The 21055-nt window shown below is 39.2% G+C and overlaps 2 protein-coding genes across 2 annotated transcripts; one reads left to right on the forward strand and one right to left on the reverse strand.

Moving 5' to 3' along the window:
- myo19 (myosin XIX) lies at nt 1-13125 on the forward strand. Its single transcript, XM_082547913.1, has 24 exons — nt 1-614; nt 1821-1932; nt 2426-2574; nt 2840-2953; nt 5543-5672; nt 5759-5828; nt 5922-6024; nt 6131-6227; nt 6371-6447; nt 7050-7140; nt 7290-7455; nt 7681-7754; nt 7840-7961; nt 8489-8602; nt 9345-9521; nt 9626-9763; nt 9876-9983; nt 10097-10167; nt 10251-10324; nt 11537-11679; nt 11869-11998; nt 12293-12378; nt 12492-12815; nt 12893-13125. Exons 1-24 carry the CDS (start codon nt 555-557, stop codon nt 13004-13006), a joined length of 2844 nt encoding a protein of 947 aa, XP_082404039.1. The 5' UTR covers nt 1-554; the 3' UTR covers nt 13007-13125.
- Nucleotides 13126-15030: 1905 nt separating this feature from the next.
- Nucleotides 15031-18711, reverse strand: znhit3 (zinc finger, HIT-type containing 3). The gene is made up of 5 exons (XM_082547978.1): nt 17659-18711; nt 16970-17001; nt 16788-16853; nt 16255-16332; nt 15031-16136 (listed from the first exon to the last, which is right to left on the reverse strand). The coding sequence occupies exons 1-5, from the start codon at nt 17724-17726 to the stop codon at nt 15943-15945; spliced, it is 438 nt and encodes a 145-aa protein (XP_082404104.1). The 5' UTR covers nt 17727-18711; the 3' UTR covers nt 15031-15942.
- Nucleotides 18712-21055: the final 2344 nt, after the last annotated feature.

The raw sequence follows: 21055 nt of genomic DNA on the forward strand, positions 1-21055 counted from the left end.
AATATTTTTTGTGCATGTTGAATTAAACGACTGAAAAAAGGTATTTACTTACTATTTGTAAGATTTTAGATTTCACCACCAAAGAGGCTTAGCATCATCGAAATCAAATAAGTAATTTATTGGGCCCTTAATGTGGAAGCATATTGGAGGACGTAACAAGAAAACTATTATAACAATTATAACATCGAATTAGCTGGTCATTAAAAAGTTAATCTTGCTAGGTCATAAATGTCCCAGTTTTAGGGAAACATGTCCCTCATAGAAATCCCAGCCGGTGCTGGATCACAGGTACATCTGGGTCCGTGAATCAACAGGAAGAGGGCGGGAATAAATGCGTGGTTTGGGAGTTCGGGGGCAAGGCGGTCAGACAGACAAGCGGGACAGCAGGCTCGCCGAAGGTTGTCCTTAAGGAATTTTTTTTTACAGTAATGGAAATAAGTTTTAGGTCTGAGAATTAGAATAAAAGACCAACTTAATCAGTACAAAGCAACGCTTTTTGTCAAAGTAGAGTTTCGGCTTACTTTTAAGAGAGACACGAGGGCAGCGGTCAATCAATGAGCTCTGTGGACGACCGACGGGACGTTAGAGAAGGATATAGAAATGGAGGAGCAACGGTGAGTTGGAGCATGAGTATGACCTGTCCACAGTTTTTCTGTTTACGACATTTGCCTTTTTGGTTTGTAAATTAAATAAAATAAATAAATAAATAAATAATATGATTAAAGGTAACTTGACTGGGAGAACATTAACGAGGCTGTACCTGTCCTCAATTTTTGATTGGTTGGATCTAATTTGGACTCTCTTTGGAGTATTTTATTAATACACAAATACCTGAGACTCAATAACATTTCCGTTATGCAGCGTTTATGATGATGATGAAGATGAAAATAGTGCATGCAGTGTAAGAAATAAACGAAGCTACACTTATGGAAGAATAGCTGCGCATTTTTGTTGTTGACATTAATAACGCAAAAGTATGGTAGCACCAGGGAACGTGACTCGAGATGGTCAAATAGACGTGTTTTGGGCCATTTTTGAACGTGTTTAAGTATATTTCAGAGTGCGATGCCCTGGGCCGGTCAGTGGCTCGTTGTTTGTACACTATGCTTTACATGGAGGTAGTTGCTAGGTTGCAAGTATGTAATGTATATAAACATCATTCGCTAAATTGGCAAATTATTGAATGGCGTTTGGCATGAGCGCGACAGCCAAGGTCTGGAGGTTCTCACAGGTAATGGAAAACTAGAAAAATCACTTTGTCTTCCTATATGTTATGTTTGTAATTATATTTATAGGTTAACTAGCTTAATAAGACAAACATTGCTCTAACAGCGATTTCATGTAGGCTACCTGCTATGAGTCAATGTGTCCAGGGAATTAGTCGTCTAGTAATGGGCATTAAATTAATGCAATTATTTACGTGGTTTAAAAGTAGCCTTGCAGAATGATGGTATGTAGGCTACCTGCTGTTGGATTAAAGCTGTCTGTACACACCTCAGACTGTTGACAGCAGTCAGACAGCCTGCAGGCCCATGCCTTGAGTTAATGGCAAGATAAAGTGGAGACCTAGTTGTCTAGGGGATGTGATTGTATGATTTAATTGAATAATAATATATTTAATATCACTAGCTTCCTTTAGTTCTTTAAAATTGAACCATATTCATAGATAAAATAAGTGTTTTCCCTTATTTTGTTTATTATCTTTCACTTTACTCCGTATGTGGTAATGACTAACCATTTTACATACCTTTGGCATTTACTTAACTTGAGATGTTAAGTAATAGGTGAAGGCATTAATTCAGAAAGTCCATCCTCCTCAGCGGTCCCTTAATGATTCACTGGAGGGAGAAATTCAGGCCTTCCTCATTGATGAAGACCAACTTTACACTTACGATGACCTCACCAAAGTCAACCCAGTGACCCCAGCGACAGGTATCCATCTCTAATGTCTCTATCTTTTAAATCACTTGATAATGTAAATACAATGACGTAATAGGGCATGCTTGTGCCTGCTGGTTGACCTATTTAAATGATTTAACTAAGCTTGAGTTTAGGCAGTGTTTTCCACTGTATGGCAACTTAATCTTGATCTGCAGTGCTGGCAGTGTATTATTTGTCCACATCAAGATAAAATCTGCATGGTTGATAAAATGTTAATGTGTGAATGACTGCTGATGCAGTGTTATACCTTTAGCCTTTTCATTACACCTTTACTTACATTTTCATTCTTTTTATCTAAGTTTTGATATATAAGTGTAGTCATACTGATCTATTTTGTAGATCATATGTCAAAAAAACCTTGAGGAAACTACATTACAGTACAGATTATTATTTTTAAAACATTGTGTAGGTGCATCTGTAAACATTTGTAACAATGCAAATTTTCCCACTTAATGTCTGATAGTATTTGTTCTTTCCCTGACAGTGCTGAAATGCCTGCAGGTCAGGTACAGCATGAAGGTGTTTTACACCCATGCTGGCTGCACCTTGGTGGCTCTTAACCCCTTCCAGCCCATTCCAGACCTCTACTCTCTGGATGTGATGAAGGAGTATCATTATGCTCATCAGCCCCAGGTATTTCAAGCAGCTCCCATTTGTTTTTTATTTTATTTGGCTATCATATGTAGATGTATATTTCTGTAGATTTGTGCTATAATGGGAGAAGATGAATAGTGGTGCCATCAGTGAGTGTTTCAAACCATCCAATGATGCAGACCTACTCAGTGAAACTCAAAAGTACTGCTTTTATTAACATCTGGGAGGTCTTTAAGCTATTGGGTGCTCTGCATGCAGTAAGTATGACCATCCATTTAATAAATCTGGACATTTTTGCCTGCAGGAGTTCAAGCCGCATATCTTTATTGTGGCAGAAGAAGCCTACAGGAATGTTCGGGGCCAGCTGGAGCCGGTGAACCAGTCCTTGGTGGTCAGTGGTGAGAGTGGTGCTGGAAAGGTAAACCAGACACATGCAGCATTAAGCTTAAAGTGCAAGCTAACTGAATAATGAACCAGAATGTCAGCTTACTTGTTACTTTTTGCAACGGTTTGTCCAAAACAGAAGCACTTTGCATGATTTGAATTGCAAATCATTAATAGACGATAGTTAACTGAAAATAGTACGATGACAAGCTGTCATATGTTAAAAATGGCAAATGTTATTGTTTTGTGCAAATGATATGCTCATTTGAATTTGATATCTGCAGCATGTTGGGACAAGGGCAATGACCATCTGTAAATGTGGTGTGATGCCAAAAAATATTGAATGTTAAATTAGATCAGCTGGTAACCGATTATTAACATAACTGGTATTTTAAAATATTGAAAGCACCCCAAAGAGGCTAAGTCTTTCTGAAGAAAACTTTGAGTTCAGAATGATGTTTCTCATCATAAAATTGAGTGAAATCACAATGCAAGGGGCAACTATAAAAATCAGTGTCAAAGCCATCCTATTCAGGCCCTCGGGTATTAAAACCTGAATTAAAAACAGACACGGTTGTGTGGTGAAAATCACTGCATACACTTCTAAAAGTGAGCACTGTTCATTGTTGCTTCCACAAATACCAATTAAGATTGTACAGTGAAAAAACCTGTAATGTTATGTAAATAATATTGAGCAATGACACCAGCTTGTTTAAGAAGGACTGAGGTGAAATGGAAAACTGTCCAGTCAAATCTTACTGGAAAGAGACATTTGTTTTTATTTATATTTTACTTAGCTTAGCAAGTTTTTTGAAAACTGGGTTAAACAGTATCATAAAAAGTTGGCTGCTCAAGTGGGAGTATGAGCCAGTTTACTGTATATGGACTAACCTGATTAGACACTAAGAGCCAGATTTAGTGGCAAAACCCTCTTTTGATGTTTTAAAAGCTGCTGTCGGGATTTACTAAAGAGGTGCAGTGTTAGTTTTGAGACTGAAAGATGTAGACACAAGAACCTTATTCCAAATGAGTGTAAGAGTTTCGTTTTCAGAGCACAAAATTCTGGGAGGAGAATATTTCAATGAATCACATATATGTGGTTTTTGGAATGAGGGGACAAAGATTATTGGAAAGAGTTTGTCATTAAGACAAAATAAAAAAATCCTTTATAGATCCCACAAGGGAAATCATTGTGTTACAGTGGCAGGATAAAGAAGAAAAACGGTACAGTCTACAATAAATAAACAACATAGTAAAGGTGAAAGAGCCACAGGCGCATACTGTGGGAGGGCAAATCATTTTTATATACACAACAACAAAAACAAAATAAAAATGTGTTTAAGTTGGAGAAGAATAAAAAGTGAGACTGAAATTGTTCAATAGAGTAGTGCAAATAGCATTCATAAATATGTACACTTTAAATCTAAGAAACTGCTGCAACAATGTGTGATGCAGAAATATGTGTGTGTAGTCTCATGCCTGACCGATGTGTTCACCTGTCATGGAAGGAAAAGAAAGAAGAGTTATGGCACAGTTTCACAGGAAACGGCAGAAATGACATGCTGAAGCATTCTGTATGGCAGTGAGGCTGAATTGGTCTGAGGGAAAAGGAACTCTGCTGCCTCAGTAGTGTGTGATTAATTGTCCGTGATGCAGATTAGTTTGTTCTCTTATCCCTCACTGACTCAAACACCTTCAGATTCTGCCCAACAATGCTTCCAGCCTTGTGAATCAGTTTGTTGATCCTGTTGGCCTCTCTGTGACTGATCCTATCCTGCTAGCAGACAATGGCACTTGCTACCACAGACTGGTAGAAGTCTGTCCTATAACTGTGTAACACATATTTCTGCTATAGAGTAATCCAGATATTTTAATGTGGCAGAGTGGAGTTTTAGTGAACTGAACTTACTTTAGAGCAGGGGTGGGGGAACTCCAGGTCTCAGGGGCCGGTGTCCTGCAGGTTTTAGATGTGTCCTTGATCCAACATAGCTGATTTAAATGGCTAAATTACCTCCTCAACATGTCTTGGAAGTTTTCCAGAGGCCTGGCAACTAATCATTTGATTCAAGTTTGTTGACCCAGGGTGATATCTAAAACCTGAAGGACACCAGCCCTTTAGGCCTGGAATTCCCCACCCACAGCCTCACACAGCCTGGAGAATAGAAAAATTGTGTCAAAGTAACATCATCAATAACCGAGTGGCAGCTTAGCATATTGTTAGGTCACCCACAGAACTTTTCACTCCCATCAGCACATTTTTTGCTACTGCAACATGACACAGTTTTTACCCTGTTTATTAGATCTGGCTCTTAGTAATCTGACATCTGTCTGTTTTTATTAATGCCCCCAAAATATTGCTCCTTGTTTACTGCAGTTCATCATACATGCTATAGTCTAGACAACCCAAATTCACCATCCCACAGAAAGTTGTATGCCGGTATCTGCAGTAGTTTGACTGGCATAAACATCTCATGCATTCTTTCCTATCACAGATTTTTATTACTATTGTTTTAAAATTATTTTTAGATTCTCTTTCCACCATGCCCAAAGTTGCTTTTTTGTCACATTTTAATATATGCTTAAAAAAACTCTGCTTGTCTCTTAATGATTTGTTTCTTTGTAGACGTGGACATCTCGCTGCTTGATGAAGTACTATGCCACAGTGGCGTCCGTCTCGGTGGTGAAGAGTCAGGACACAGTGGAGAGGATCGAGAGGAGAGTGCTGGACTCCAACCCTGTAATGGAAGCTTTTGGTAAGAGAAACAGAGGTGTTTCTGTTAATGTGAAAACTGAATCCCATAAACGGTCGCTCATCATCATTAGCATATGTTTCGTTTAGGCAATGCCTGCACGCTCCGGAACAACAACAGCAGTCGTTTTGGAAAATACATTCAGCTACAGCTGGACAGGTATTTACAAACATTACTTGAGGTGGCATCGTCTGAATAGTGTTCTCTCTTACTTTCCCAGATTTGCGGTCAATGTGTCGTTTTTATTTAAAGGTGTCAACTTTTAGTTGGGGCGTCTGTACAGACATATTTACTGGAGAAGACCAGGGTGGCCTGCCAACCAGCTAATGAAAGAAACTTCCACATCTTCTACCAGGCGAGCGAACAGAGCTGCGCTACAGCTCAGAGATGTTTTACTCCAGATATGTAGTAATTCTTTTCAGTATTAACATACATGAACAGCGAGCGATTTAATGTTTCAGATGATGAAAGGGGCCACAGATGAGCAGCGGAAAGAGTGGAAGATGTCACATGACCAAAGTTTTGTTTGGCTGCCAAATTCCGAGAAAACAATTGAAGGTTGGTGTCCTTTTTTTATGTGTATTAAGCAACATGTCTACACTCATTTTTACATTTAATTTCATTTTTAGACCCAGGTCATTTTTGTTTTTTTTGGTAACAGCTATATAATATAAAAAAAAATTTTTTTTAAATTTTTATAGAGGATTGTTTCCATGAGACAGTGGAAGCAATGGTTCATCTGGGCATCAATGCAGAAAGGCAAGGAGAAATATTTAGGGTAAGAAAGGATATCCTCTACTCTGCATTCTTTGCATTCACACTGTTGATTGGATTGGTGGGTAGATGTACTGGACATTTTAAAATGTTATTTAAAGTGCAGTTTGTAATGTAGCTCTCAATGAAGGCCACAGACCAAAATGCATTATTCAAGTAACAAGTGCTGTTAGATCTTCTACCTCAGAGTAAAAGTTGTTGACAAGTATTATGTGATGCATTTTTAATAAACACTTCCTTACTTAGAGCCCACTATAATGTAAGTATAAGTGCTTCTCAGAGGGTGGTCTGGGGTTTGCACCCCTTAGCCACGTCAGTCATATAATCTTGCTGTACTATAATTAAGAAGTGCTTGTCTACAGATGGAGATTCTAAAGCAAAATCTGAGTTTCTGATACTTCCTATCAGGTTAACCTTTGGACCATTAGAAAGTTTTTAAGCCAGTCCACTGAGTCAGTCTGGCTAAATCTGCTGTAGGACATTGGGCGTGGGGTCTCGTGGGTGGTGAGTGGGGATAGCATGTTATCTCAGCTCTTTAACTTTCAGTGGTTTATGTGCAGTGTTTTTTCTTTTCTTCCCTCTCTCTGTTGTTGTAACACGTTACAGATATTAGCAGGAATTCTCCAGTTGGGAAATGTCAGCTTCTCCTCTTCAGCAGATGAATCACAACCTTGTCACCTTGATGCAAAATCTAAAGGTACTGGATATTGTTTTGCTTTTGACATTTGTTATAAAACATTTCCAGATAATGAATGATTAGGTATATATGGTAGTTACATTTCCATGTTTTTTGTTGGATTGAGTAATAAGTTCTATGACATCACCACACCTGTCTCCTGCCTTTAGACTTCTTGCAGAGGGCTGCTGAGCTGCTGTGTGTTCCTGCTGAGGAGCTTCAAACATGTTTAAGAGTAAGAACTCTGAAGGCGGGGAAGCAAAGCGTGCTCAAGCCGTGCTCTCAGGCAGAGTGCAGTGTGAGGAGAGACTGTCTAGCCAAAGTCATTTACGCCCAGTAAGAATCTCCATTTGACCATCAACAACTTCTCAGAGTGCAAAAAAACTGTTGCTAGAATGGATGATGATGTGGGAACATGTTTGTGGAAACTCTGCTGTCGTCAAAGACTTAAATGTTAAACCGTCATGCCGTTTTCTGTTTACAGTAAACATGAATATTGTCTGTTTACAATCATTATAGCATCTCCATGCTTGAAAATAAGTGTGTGACTTTTCCCACCAGGTTATTTGAATGGCTGGTTACATTCATCAACAACAGCATATGTGCTGATAAATCAACGTGGTGCAACTTCATAGGTAAAAGCATTACTTTCTCAGATAGTGCTGAACATGAATTTCCAGCTCTATAGCCAAGCTCACAGAACTCCTCTGTAATCTTCAGGAGTCCTAGATGTGTACGGCTTTGAATGTTTTCAGACCAATAACCTGGAGCAGCTGTGCATCAACTACGCCAATGAGAAACTCCAGCAGCACTTTGTGGCTCATTATCTCAGAGCTCAGCAGGTAGTTTTGTTTCTCTGAAGGTAATCTGTTCAGATTTCTCAGTGGGCTGCTATTTTGAGTGCTCAAGCAGATTTCAGATTTAATCTGTCAACAAACTAAAGCGATTTCAACATCTCCTTTATTAGGCTATGGGATAATAAGATGTTTAAATGCATCTCGAGAAAAGTTTCAGAACTGCTATATTAGACATGAACAGCAGCTAGATCATCAGATTGTTTTTCCTGCAGCATTAATGTCAGTATTTCATTTTACTATTAAATTTGTATGTTCTACATAGATTTTTATCACCATCATCTGATAATGCCTTTCACTACAGTAGGTGGCACTCATAGGGAGCATTTGCTAAGGGTCAAACCAGCTAATGCAAAGAAAGCCTGGCTATGTTGAACTTCTTTTGCAGTGTACTCCTCTGACCTTGGGCTTTCAGGGGGTTCTTCACTTTTCACAAAAGCTCTAGCGATTGAAAAAAGATTAAAATGTCTTGTATGTGAATTTTCTTTCTTTTTTTTAATCACTACTTTTTCCAGGAGGAGTATGTGTCAGAGGGTTTGCAGTGGTCCTTTGTCAAATACCAAGACAATCAAAGTTGCCTCGATCTTTTAGAGGGAAGCCCCATCAGTGTGTTCTCTCTTCTTAATGAGGTATGCTGGCCATTAAGAAACAAACAGAAGGAAATATCGTGCAGACTCAAAAAAAAAAAGCAGAAAAAAACAAAATTCCAACATTTTACCAAGCTGGGTTTAATTTTACACCATTTCTTCTCTTGTCTACTTTTATTCTTAAATGTCCTAGTAGTAAATGTGCCAGATAAGCAAAGTGAATACAATTTACTACCATCAGAATACCACCTTTGTGGACATTTCATGACCAGAGGTCTTTTATACCTTGTAGCTTACCTGAATAATTCCAGGTGATATGTATGATAGATGTGTCACTTGCACATAGCTGTCTGATTTTTGGCGATGTTACTGGGGCACTTTCTTGTTAATGTCTTTGATGTCTGTAAATGTGAGGCCTTTGTTGTGGTTTTATTTCTCTGACAGACACCACAAAACACAAATGGAATTTCCAAAATAAATAAACAAATAAATTAAAAATTTTTTTTTTTTAAAAAGGAGAATGTAAAAAGCCACCAAAATCAGACCTTCAATCATTAGCTTGATTTTGCATTCTAAATAACCTTTCGGTTGGTCTTCACTGAAAGGCAGTATGGGGGTAAAATCAAAAGAAGTGCGACTCGTTTTGATAATCACCTAAACTCCTGAAAACAGTTTTTCTGAATCCTAAAAACACAAGAAATCAGTCTGCATAGTTGTGTAAGGAAGTGTTAACATGTGCAAATTTATCTTACCATGTTTTGTTTTGTGTTTTTACATATTGTAGGAGAGTCGTCTAAATCGAGCCTCGGATGCAAAAACGTTCCGAGTTCGTCTGGAGAAGGAGCTGTGTGACAATGCTAACATCAGCTGGGACAAGTTCAGCAAGGTGCCGCACTTCACTGTGGCCCACTACGCCGGCAAAGTTGGCTATCAGATAGAAGGCATGGCGGAGAAAAACAAGGTGAGAAAAGCTTTCAGCTGTGTCAGAAATAAGCTGAATATGTATTCCTTTACTGCACTTCTGCTTAGATACTGATTTTCATTTATTTATGTATTTATTTTAAGGACCCAGTGCCACCAGAGCTAATTAGCCTGCTTCAAAAGTCCAACAACCAGCTTCTTCACCAGATCTTCAAAGACAATGAAACTGAGAGTCAGATTAAAAAAGGGCCTGGTAAAACCACTGTGGTCTCCAAGTTCAAGGTAGGATCCAGCTCTAGCCTTCATAATCAGGGCAATATAAGCTAGTCACAACCTCTTTTATAGTTTGGAGGCTTTAGTGCTGGCACTGGTAATTGCTAATATCTCATTGTAGAACTCACTGGAGACCCTGATGAAAATCCTCCACTTCACAACTCCTCACTACACTCGCTGCATCAAGCCAAACCCTGAGTGCAAGCCACTGACTTTCAAAAAGGAGGAGGTAGACAGTCTACTCCCATGTTTAATAATCTGTGTTTTAACACCACAAAGACAACACTGACATGTTTGAACAAAAGGCAAAGGTTTCACTTGATCCTTGCTGTTTGTTTTCAGGTTATCATTCAGCTAGAGGCCTGCGGGATTGTGGAGACCATCCATATTAGTGCTGCTGGATTTCCAATAAGGTGAAACTTTATTGGAATATCAGCCTAATGTACCATTTAATTTCTGCTGGATTTTGGTTGACGTCTTGACTTTTGGTGCACAGGATTCCTTTCCAAAGCTTCCTGCAACGTTACGCACTGATCGCTAAACACATAAAGTTGGGGGGTCACAGTGTTGGTGAGTACAGCTTGTGGTTGAATCCATTTCTGGTCAGTTTCGCATGTTTCGTGTTTGGGGAAAATAGTGATTTTATCTCCTCTCTTTAGGTCTGCTGGTTTATTCTGCTTTTCCTTCAGTAGCCCTCTTACCCTCTCATGATCCTCAGTACTCTACTCTCCTTGGGAACTTTTTTAACTTGGTGCATTAAAAACAAAATAACAAACAAAATTTGCAACCTTTCCAGGTAAATGCATGCATGACTGTTGGAGCTTGCCTTGCATGTTCCTGCATTTTTTTTCTCAGTTATTATGTATCAACTGACACTTAGCTTCACTGCTGTGTTCAGCTGTCTTTTTTTTTTTTGTCTTTTTTTTGTAGTTAGTAAAGTATAAGGATGATGGTCAAAAATGGTTTGGGAAATCTCCCAACTTTTTGTCCAGTGTGAACATGGAGTTGACGTTAGATGGATTTTAGTGATCTTGAATATTAATTGTACTTGTTTTAGTGACATTCTTTTACAGCCCACATCATAAATATTGTGATAAAATGTAAAGTGTGTAATTATGTAAATGTGCACAGTGCTTTCTTTTTATTTCTGCATGCTGTGTGAGACTGCAAGGATTTATTAAGGTCAAAAGAACCACCTGTGGATGACATAACACCTGATCTAGACATTAATGTTCCTTAGATCTTACTGGGTCGCGTTAATAGCTGGATTTTGACAGACTGATCCAAAGGTGGATCAGAGTGTTTAAAGAAATGCTTTCGAACCCAGGAGCCTCCTGCTGTGAGGCAGCAGTACTAACCGCTGAGCAATGTGCTTCCAGTAAGCAAGCAGGCTCGCCTTAGTGATTCATCAGTTGGACAAATGCCTAAACAGACTTACAGAGCTGCTGTCAAGTCTGTAACTTCTTAGCACGTGCATGCACAACCTGAATGCTGCAACATGCTGTGTATTATTATAAAAGTTCATATCTCCTCTGTGTTCCTCTCCGTGTGCATGTTAAAAGATTAAAAAATTGGTGTTGAATTCACAGCACAGCGGCTATGGAAGCTGTGCTGTTGATTCAGATGTGTTTGCTCCCTTGCTGTTCTTCACCCGTTACACTTTTTAACCTCACACGCTGTTACTGTGTGATAAACCTCAGTCTCACAGTCTGAGTGCTGCACAACTGTGAACATTACTATATCTTTAGTGGATCACTTAATCTAACTTGTGCTTGCCTTCAGTGTTAGATTTGGAAGCTGACACTTGTCCTCAGCGACATGTGGAGAAGATCCTCAGTGTGGCGTTGAAACACCGCTGTCCGAGTGAAGAGCACAGTACATTGGTGCATTGTGGGAGGACTAAAGTTTTTCTCACACAAGTGATGGTCAGTCATTTAAAATCTGTGTGTTTCATTACAAACAAACAAGCTTATTTATTTTTAGAATTCCTTCAGCTTCTTCTTTTTTTTTTTTGTTGCATTTTGTTTGTTTGCTATGCAGTCTAGTTAGTGGTATAAATGTTCCAGTTTTCTTTTTCTTTTTGAGCACACTGACCTGTCTGACTCGTCTCACAGTTAGATTTACTGGAAGATCAGAGGAAGAAGATCCTGTCTCACTGCGCCTTTACCATTCAGTGCTGTTGGCTACGGTACCAGCGGGGCAGACGACACACCCACCGCCAGTCTGCTACTTTGATCCAAGCAGGTGAACTCATAATGCGCCTGTGAAGTAATGCAAAGTGTGGCCCTGTTCCCGCAGGTTCTCTGCAGGCTTTGACCTGACGGCCGGGCCCACGGTGACCAGCTGCCGGTGTCTGCACACTCTGTATTCAGGCTGTTTATCCCTTTAACGACAGAGCCTATCACAAATAACTACTTCAGCTGTTCAATACACATGTTCTATTATTACTGGTGCTTTATTTATTTATTTATTTATGGTTCTTGTTCTGCAAGAGAAACAAACCTTTAGAATAAGTAACTTGTTTTAAACTGCCTGCAGCGGTGCGGTCTTGGCTAGTCAGGAATCGTGTCCGGAGATGGAACAGAGCAGCTGGAGTCATCCAGAGCACCTGGAGGAAGTGGAGGGTGAGATTATATTTGAACGCTTATCCTCATGTGTTAAGTTTTACTGCTTTTTTTCATTGTGTTAATCTGTAAATAACTTTGCTTTTATTATTATTTTTTACATCTTCTTGCAGTTACTCTTGAAATCCTTGGCTGAAGCAGAACTTGATGACGCAAAGGACCTGGTGGAGGAGGATACACCCGCACTGACTCCTGTCATCAGGGAACGGGGCTCAGTACAGCTCTCCACCATCCCGGAGCCCGTCACGGTGCAAGGGTGGCCCATGGGCCTGGCTCTAGCCTCTGCACCGTCCATGACTGTGTCTTTGACAGCCACAGGCTTCCAGAAGATGATGTCTGTCATCGCCTCCCTCAACTTGCCATCCAGGAGGGGAGAGTACCAGGTGAAGACCAACCAGTACACGGAGGAACTCGCCTCCATAAGGGCTCAGCCCAAGGTGAGGACACAAACACCTTCCAGAAACGTTTTCATTTTGTTCATCTGATGGTCTTCTCTTTCTCGTTTCCTGCACAGGGATCCGTAAAGCTGCACTGTCAGCGATCTCCGCTTCTCTACGCTGACAGGCAGCCGGACCTGAAGACCGACGTGACGGGGTTCAATGAGATCCTGCTAGAGAAAACTCTGTAACCCCTGCCTCAGTGCAAAACGCTTCTTGCAGTGAAGCAGCTGCTTCTCCATAATCTGACATGAAACATGGTATTATTTCATGCTGCCACTGTGTATGTAGGTTAAAACACTAATTGCCACGTTTGTTTGTTTTTTGTTTTCTTTTTTTAAACGAAGGTCGAAACTGATCTTACCCTGTCTTACAGGGATGAAGGGAATTATAAAACCTGCATCCTTGTATTTAGTATTTATTTATTTATTGTCATTGTCAAGAACAATGAAATTGCGTTTGGGGCTTCCATACAACCCAAAAAAAAAGAAGAAAATAATAAATACCCCTTAAAACCCAAGTGTACATATTTAACCCAGTGTGACTCCAATGCAATAAGACAATCCTTAGCAATAATGTTCGTAGAAATTCAGACAAAGACCTGAGAAACATGACAAAATACAACAATGCAACCCATTCAATATTATTGTACTGTGAGATATGATATCAGATATGATAGTTATCTATTTAAGAAAGGGGGGGGGGGGGGGGGGCAGGAGGGGGAAGAGAATAAAGATATGATATTGCATAATTATTATTTATCAGAAGCGTTTATGTAAGCTGGTGCAGTGCTAAAAATCACCTCCAGTTGCCTTACGGCCCCAGAGATGACAAAATATATATAAATATATCACCTAAAATTCCAAATCTGAGTGAGGAGAGTGGATACAATCCTCAGCTGCATTTAAGATAACGTAACCCCTTCTTTTCATTTCTTTTACAGAAAGAAATGAAGTACCATTCACATTTCTCTGTGAATGGTACTCATGGCCATTGATCAGTGGGCTTTGATCAGTGGTTGTTGATCAATGGTCATGAAAATGTGCATAATTATGATGAAGGAACTGACCTCCCAACCCCATTGTTCCTTCAGTGGGCTGGTTTCAGTCATTATGCAAATGTACTGTTTATAAGATTGGGGAAACCTGCAGTCAGCTGAGACTGAAGAAGTCACTTGGATGAGTGACGAAACGTTTCTCCCACTGAAAACGCTACGTCCAGATGAACAGAATCAACTTTAGAGGATTCTTTTACAGAACTTGCCATGTTTGTCACATGTAGAAAACAGCACATGGTGTAGATGGGATTATGGTGATGCAGGATAAACACTAACTCTTTTTAAAAGAAATCTTTGTAAAGCTCAAAATTTAAGGCATAATCTTGGCACTTTTTTAAAAGAAAAAAAAAATACCAGGGCTGCAGGCTTTTGTCTCCTGATAGATGATCAGAGTATTAGGCCTGGAGACAAGTGCCTTTCTTAGAATCCACGATCAAACCACATATGAGCTGTACATGTATTTATTGGGCTGATTATTTATCTGTGACTTAATTTTTTCAGTCTTCTGTTTCTGATTCTTGTGTAGTTTTGTGGTTGCTGCTAGGAGGAAAATGGTAATCGAGCAAATATTGCACGTTAAGCGAATATTGCACTTCAAAAGCATGCACATTCTTATGTAATCAACAAGATTACACGACAGGGTGTCTACAGGCATGAGCAGGTAAAATGTATTTTATTAATTTTCATTCTTACACCATTTTAATAGCCCAGAATCTTTATCTTGACTGATGAGCAGGCTCTGATATTTTCAGGGTGTCCACCAGTGTAATCGACAGCTTGGTCGTGCATATTTACACTTTGCTGGCCTGAGGCTTCGGGGATTTTTATATTTTTGAGGCAGTTGTTTTTAAGCACCATTAAAATTAGTTAATCATTAGCCTTTTTCTTATTACCCCTGAGCAGCAAAAGGCTGATTGTGTACTGTCATCACCCCACCAGGCAGGCAGCGCGGACATTTAAGTTTGTGAATGCAATAACTGGAGAACAAGGTGATACCATAGGTGTGTTTACTAAAAATGTTGGACAAGTTTGTATGTCAGTGACCTCGACCTCAAGGTCGGAGCAAGTTGTCTGAAAACCTCGTCAACGCGACAAACATGACACAGGATTTTGAAATCGACACTGTAGGTGTGTCTACCATAGAACTGAGAGGAACCATTGGTGGTCGACAGTATTTTAATGAAAACAGGCAAACAAGGGTATTATTGTACAAATACTAAAGTCATATGATCTAAATGTGTTGAGGAAGCAAAAACAGTGGAATAGTGTGCCAGAAATTCTCAATAACTTGAGTAAAAGCACATCAGACACATCCACACTAATACGTTAAGGGTTTATATTGATGAGTATTGAAGAACTTTCAAGGAGCCGTAGACACCCTGCATAACAGAAACTTCACTGATGTGAAAAAGGATGAACCCAGGTTTATTTACATCGCTGCTCTTTGTCTTATGCACGTCAACAAAATATGTCTGAACCACTGTGTGAATTTCATCCAAAGCAATGCAGTACTGTAACATATACCAAAGTCTTTTTACACTACAGTATTTGTGTATGATAAACTTGATTTTTCTTATCACGATCAGCTTTGATATTTAAACTTTGAACAAACACATTAGCAACAATCATAGAAATCATTGGAGCCTCTCACTCCACACTTTTAATTTCAAGAGATTTCCTTTTTTCATTTTATCCACACAAATTTAATGACTTAGATATGCAAACGTGTCCAGGTTATTATCAGAAGTTATAATATGGAATTTGTGTATTTTAACTGTTTTGTTCTTATTTTCTTCCGTTTCTGTCAGTAGTACCACGGTATCCATTGACTTGTATGTTTAAATGTTTTTGTTGAAATGTCAGTTTTAAAATGTTTGGATTTCCAATCATCACTTTCCCCTTGAAGTCTTTACATGTGAAGTCTTGTTAATGGTAACTCTGGGAATTTTTACAGTTTGAAAAAGTTGGGGCTTTTATTTGAACATTATATACATAATGTAGTTTGAAGTCCCAACACAAACTGCAGCAACAACACTACAAAAATATATTTAAAAAAATGAAAGCTGGATTTTACAAGTTGGCATCTTCACTTGATTTTGCATCATTTTCTACAATTTTCAAGCACTGATCAGAAAATTCCATAAACAGCGGCTCCTGCATGGCGGATTTCATTGCATCCTCTTTATGCTCTGCACCATCTATAGAGCACAATAACTGCCTCAGATGAGGATTACAGAGCAGGTCCTTTAGCTCTTTTGACTGGCCTGGAGATAAAGAAAACAGCAGTTACTCTCACACTACTTTGTGTTAACGTGCCATTGCTGTTGCACGAAGCTTTTAATTTCAAGTGCAAAAAATGAAGAAGGGGTGCTGGAGAAATACCTAACATCTGGAGCCTCTGCAGAGGAACTTTGTCAGTGATGTCATCTTCATGCAGAAGATCATCAACACTCCAAGACTCTGCAAAGACATCAAAGAAGGGAAATTCTTTTTAGGTGTTAGGTTTACTCGTAATGCCAGACAGGAGTACTGTCACAGACCGTAGCATGATTTCATTTACTGAAGCTATGCTTAAACGAAACTATTTGGAAACTTTAGGCCAAATATTTATGACAAATGTATAAAATTCATCTTCCCCAAATGATTATATACCTGTGTCTGTGCTGTGGTCACTGTAATGTAAATATTTTTAAAATTCAGATCATCACCTCTAAATACAGTATTAGTTCACAACTCTGACTAAATGAACAAGACTGAAATCTAAAACGGTGCTCAAGAAAAAGCATATCACCCTTTAGATGAGGGCATAATCATGTAATATTCTAAATATGTTTCTTTTAAATGCAGCTGTAATATTACTTATTTAGTAAATAGACCATATAATCCCAGTGCTGATGAGAGGAATGTAACTGTACCTGTGCTCACAGCAGTCTTTGTTTCAGGATTTGAAGGGGCAGGCTTGTCAACAGGAAGGCAGGTATCTGCGAACAGGAAAAAAAACAAAACCACTTATTGATATGATAAGAAACATCTCTTTGGAGTAAAGCCACAGCTCATGTAAAAATGTGAATGAAAATTTTAGAACAAGCTAATTTACCTTTATGCTTTTTGTAACAGCCAAGTGAACAACTGTAAGAGCCAAAACACTCATAAGGATCAAGCACATCAAAGTACTCAACAGTGTTTAACACATTTCACATGTGATTATTCTAAACAGGCATCTTCATTTATTACAAACTTAAAACACACTCTAGAGTCCATCAACGGGAACATGACAACTCTGAGCGGGTAATGTCGATGCCAATCACAGATTGTGACAAACATCATGCCAGCAGGTGGCAGCACTGTCGTCAGCTTGTCTACTGGCGGTACAGCACAAAGAAGAAAAACTGCACTAGCACGATTTGACCTATGTGGGTTACCGTCCCATGTGGTGTACACAGTAATAAAAACAATGTTTTTCTTACTGCTAAGCTAACTGCACACACATTTTGTTAAATGACAATCTGTGAATACAAAATCTTTGATTTTTATTAAGCGGAGTAACAAGTATCGAGTATATTCAGTGAAGTCCAACGTCACAAAAGTAATGTACCTCTTCATTCTCTCGGTAGACAAGCTGCTTATATTAACTTTTTTTCTTTCTAATTTACAAAAAATCAGATTAAAGAACTGACTACTGTAGTATTTGTTCCCAAAGGTTTATCTGTGGTATTCGTAGCTAAGCAAAACAAATGCTAACTATAGGTTAGCCCGCAAACAAACATTCAGTTAAAGTTTACTTACTATCTTATTTTGCAGGCTGGACATCGGTATTTTGGAGTCCGTTCGCTGCACACACTGCATAACTGCATTTTCTTTTGAGGGAGAGGAATTACTTATGAGGGAAAACAGTCTGTTAGCGTGCGGTGTATGAGTCGTAGGCACCAAAAAATGACGCTTTCCGGTTGTTTAGCTGTTCCTTCAAAATAAAGGCATCACAGATTAATTTGACTTTCCGGTAGAAACAAAGTACAAAATAAAATCCAAACACCGGGAAATATCGGGCGTCTTCATGTCCATTTTAAATCTGTCTTCGTTTCATATTTAGACCCAACTCAAACAAAATTCCGCTGCGGATACACATCCTGATTTGATTGCGCGCGCACACACGCACGCAAATACTATTGGATCATTATACTAAAATGTTTATCCGCAATCCGAACAGCAATTGGTGTCTACGAACTGAATTACAGTAATGGCTATTGATGGGCCCAGGTAGATAGTGCTTTATAAGCCAGGCAAAGATGGGGCCAGATGTGTGTCTGCTGAGTAAAATCCCCAAATCATAAAAATGCATTAAAAACATTAATGATATGTTTTTAATGCATAAAAATGCATTAAAAACATTAATGATATACATGTAATATACACTCTGGGCTACACACAGTTGCGATATAAAAGGATGACATGCCGCCACAGGAAACCAACGTATGTAAACTAATTTTGGGGTAAGATGTCTCCATAGTAACCAACCACCTGTTTCAACATCCTTATTTGAGAAAGAACTTCGAATGTGGCATGTGAATTGTATACAGATATTTTTATTTATTTATATTGATACATTTATTTAGATTAAAAGTTTTACTTCTATTAATAAGAGATTTTATCCGAAAAACAGCAGAGTGTTGTGTATTTTCCTTAATCCCTAATCTGTTAAATTATTATTTGCTTTTATGGATCCATTGTTATTATGTTATAAAGCAAAAAAACATTTAAGAAAAACCATAAATAGAGAAGCACCAGCCAAATGTCTTTGCTCTGCAAATTATACTCCCCCCTCTATGATATGATATGCCCATATACCATGTCCTTTAGGGGTTCTGAGATACAAATAAGCACTGCCGCATGGAATCGAACCCCATTTCAAATGAAAACATGACACTGGTTCAATTACCATCAACTTTTTATTTGATTTAAAATCAGCATATCTCCTGCACCCACAGTGGATGTATATATCTATACATTTAGCTTTCAAGCACACAATCCACTGACTTACATAGCTTAACACTAACTATTCTTGCACAGCTGTAACTTGAAGGAAGGGAGGGGGGGGGGGTGTCTTGTTACAGGGAAACCTATGGAATGGAGGGCTGCCTTATGACTAATGGGCACGTTCCTGGTGTCACAGCACTCCACTCACTGGGTCAAGAAGGCAGAGACACTTGGCCATGGTCAACATCAGAAATCCGAAATCTGTGTGGAGAATCATATTAAAAAAAAGAAACATAAATACATTGTTTAGTAAAACAAACTCAATGTTTCCCTTTTAAATTTAGGTTTGCTGACATATACGTTTTTTTTGTTTTTTTTTTAAAGAAGGCAGGCTGGCGCTACAGGTATTTTTTATTTATACATGAGCAGTTTGTTCTTTGACATATCAAAAAGCCCCGCATATTTTAATTTTTGTTTTGACAGACAAACAGCCCGAAAGCTCAAAGCAGCCAAAAATAACGCTAAAGAGAAATTAACTGATCCAGTTACTGACAAATGATAACCTGTTTATTTTCCTCCAATGCTAGCCTGAGCTGTGGGGACGCTCGGTCCATTCTGAAGGCCACAATGCACAATATCACTTACTCCGTCAAGGACGGATCGCGATCTCCTGACTGCTGTTACAAAGGCAGGTGTTGTTGCTCCTCTATGGGTGTGAACTGTTTTGGCATGGCGTCGTTGGCTGGGCTGTACAAATTCCAGGCAGGATTGTTTTTCTATCACAACCGTTCAACATAAACACAACGTTCAGACGACACCAATCCATAGCTACCTGTAAACATCGCAGAAAAAAAGCCATCAGGATGACGAGCTCTTGGTTCTCCTGCGTTTCATTTGGCTATTGTGATATTTTTCTGCAATCTTCCTCTCGTGCCCTGCAGGGCAATGGCGGTTTGTGTTCAGCTCGATTTCCCTCTTGGATCTTCCTTTACCGCCAGCGTGGCCCGAGTACTCTAGCAGATTGTAGTAGTCGTACTGATCGTAGTAGGCCTCCTCGAAAGAGACCAGTCTTTCAATATCTGTCGCCATTTGGACACGGAGAGCAGCACTTGTTCGCAGACAGTTTCTTGCAGCGAGTAAACATATGATGTCACGCCGTGTTTTAATACATGCAGTCATGTGATCACGGCTGTTCCACTTCCTTTTGTTTTTGAGGCGAGCACACGGACATACCAGAGAGTTTGTAAATTTAGAGTAAACACCCCCTTTCTGGACTTTTGTTTTCAAAGGGGGCGCTCGCGAGCTAGTTCAGGATGATCAACGTTTAGCCCGCGACATTTACATTCCGCAAACATTTTTGCTAGACACCTTTGCGATAATTTAAATACGCTTTATATAGATATTTCCGGAGTTCAATTGTATTAAACACATTTCTGTGAAATTTAGCGACATCGCAGCACCATGAGCCATTTTACGGCACATGCCATTTTGATTTCAGGCATGAAGCCAGCAGCAACAGAGAGCATTGTAGCACCAGTCTCCTGATGGCATCATCTTCAACCACCATAACCAGCTGCTTCTTATACGCGGATAACGTTTCTGTTAACCACGCTTCAAACATCTAGTTATCGTTTGTACACAGATGCCTCAAAAGGAGTATGCGCTGTCGTAACTCCTCGACGGACCAGTCAACAGGCGCTAGCAAAACTGTTTCTCTGTGGGAAAACTATAAGTACATAAATGTCGTTTTATGGTTAAAACTACCTTCGCTAAAATAAAGAGGAACGCTGTATCTTTTGGCTAAAAGCATGTGTAAACAATTATTTTATCAGTTTAGCTCACCTGACCTGACAATTTCACCAAATACTCTCTCGCTAGCGCCCTCTGCTGCGCTCCTGGGTTCAAGAAACAAGTGGACAATTTCATTGATAGGAAGTGGAATGGCTCTGTCTAAAGATGAGCTCTGCGTACGAACGACTCGTGTCTGCCTTGTATTATGATTTTTTGTTTCTGTTTCAATTTGTATGTTCCGCTCTCACGTGACTGTCCGAGGACTATATATGAAAACTTTCAAATCAACTTGATTTTACGATAAAAAGAAAAGTATGTATTTTTATTAACGCGCCGACATTAAAAGGCAGCTTAAGCGGGACATTCTTATACAATAAGGTACCCTAAATAGGGCACCATTTTGAAATAAGGGAGCCTA

This window comes from Aulonocara stuartgranti (genome assembly GCF_965226115.1).
Source record: "Aulonocara stuartgranti genome assembly, chromosome: 10".
NCBI lineage: Eukaryota > Metazoa > Chordata > Actinopteri > Cichliformes > Cichlidae > Aulonocara > Aulonocara stuartgranti.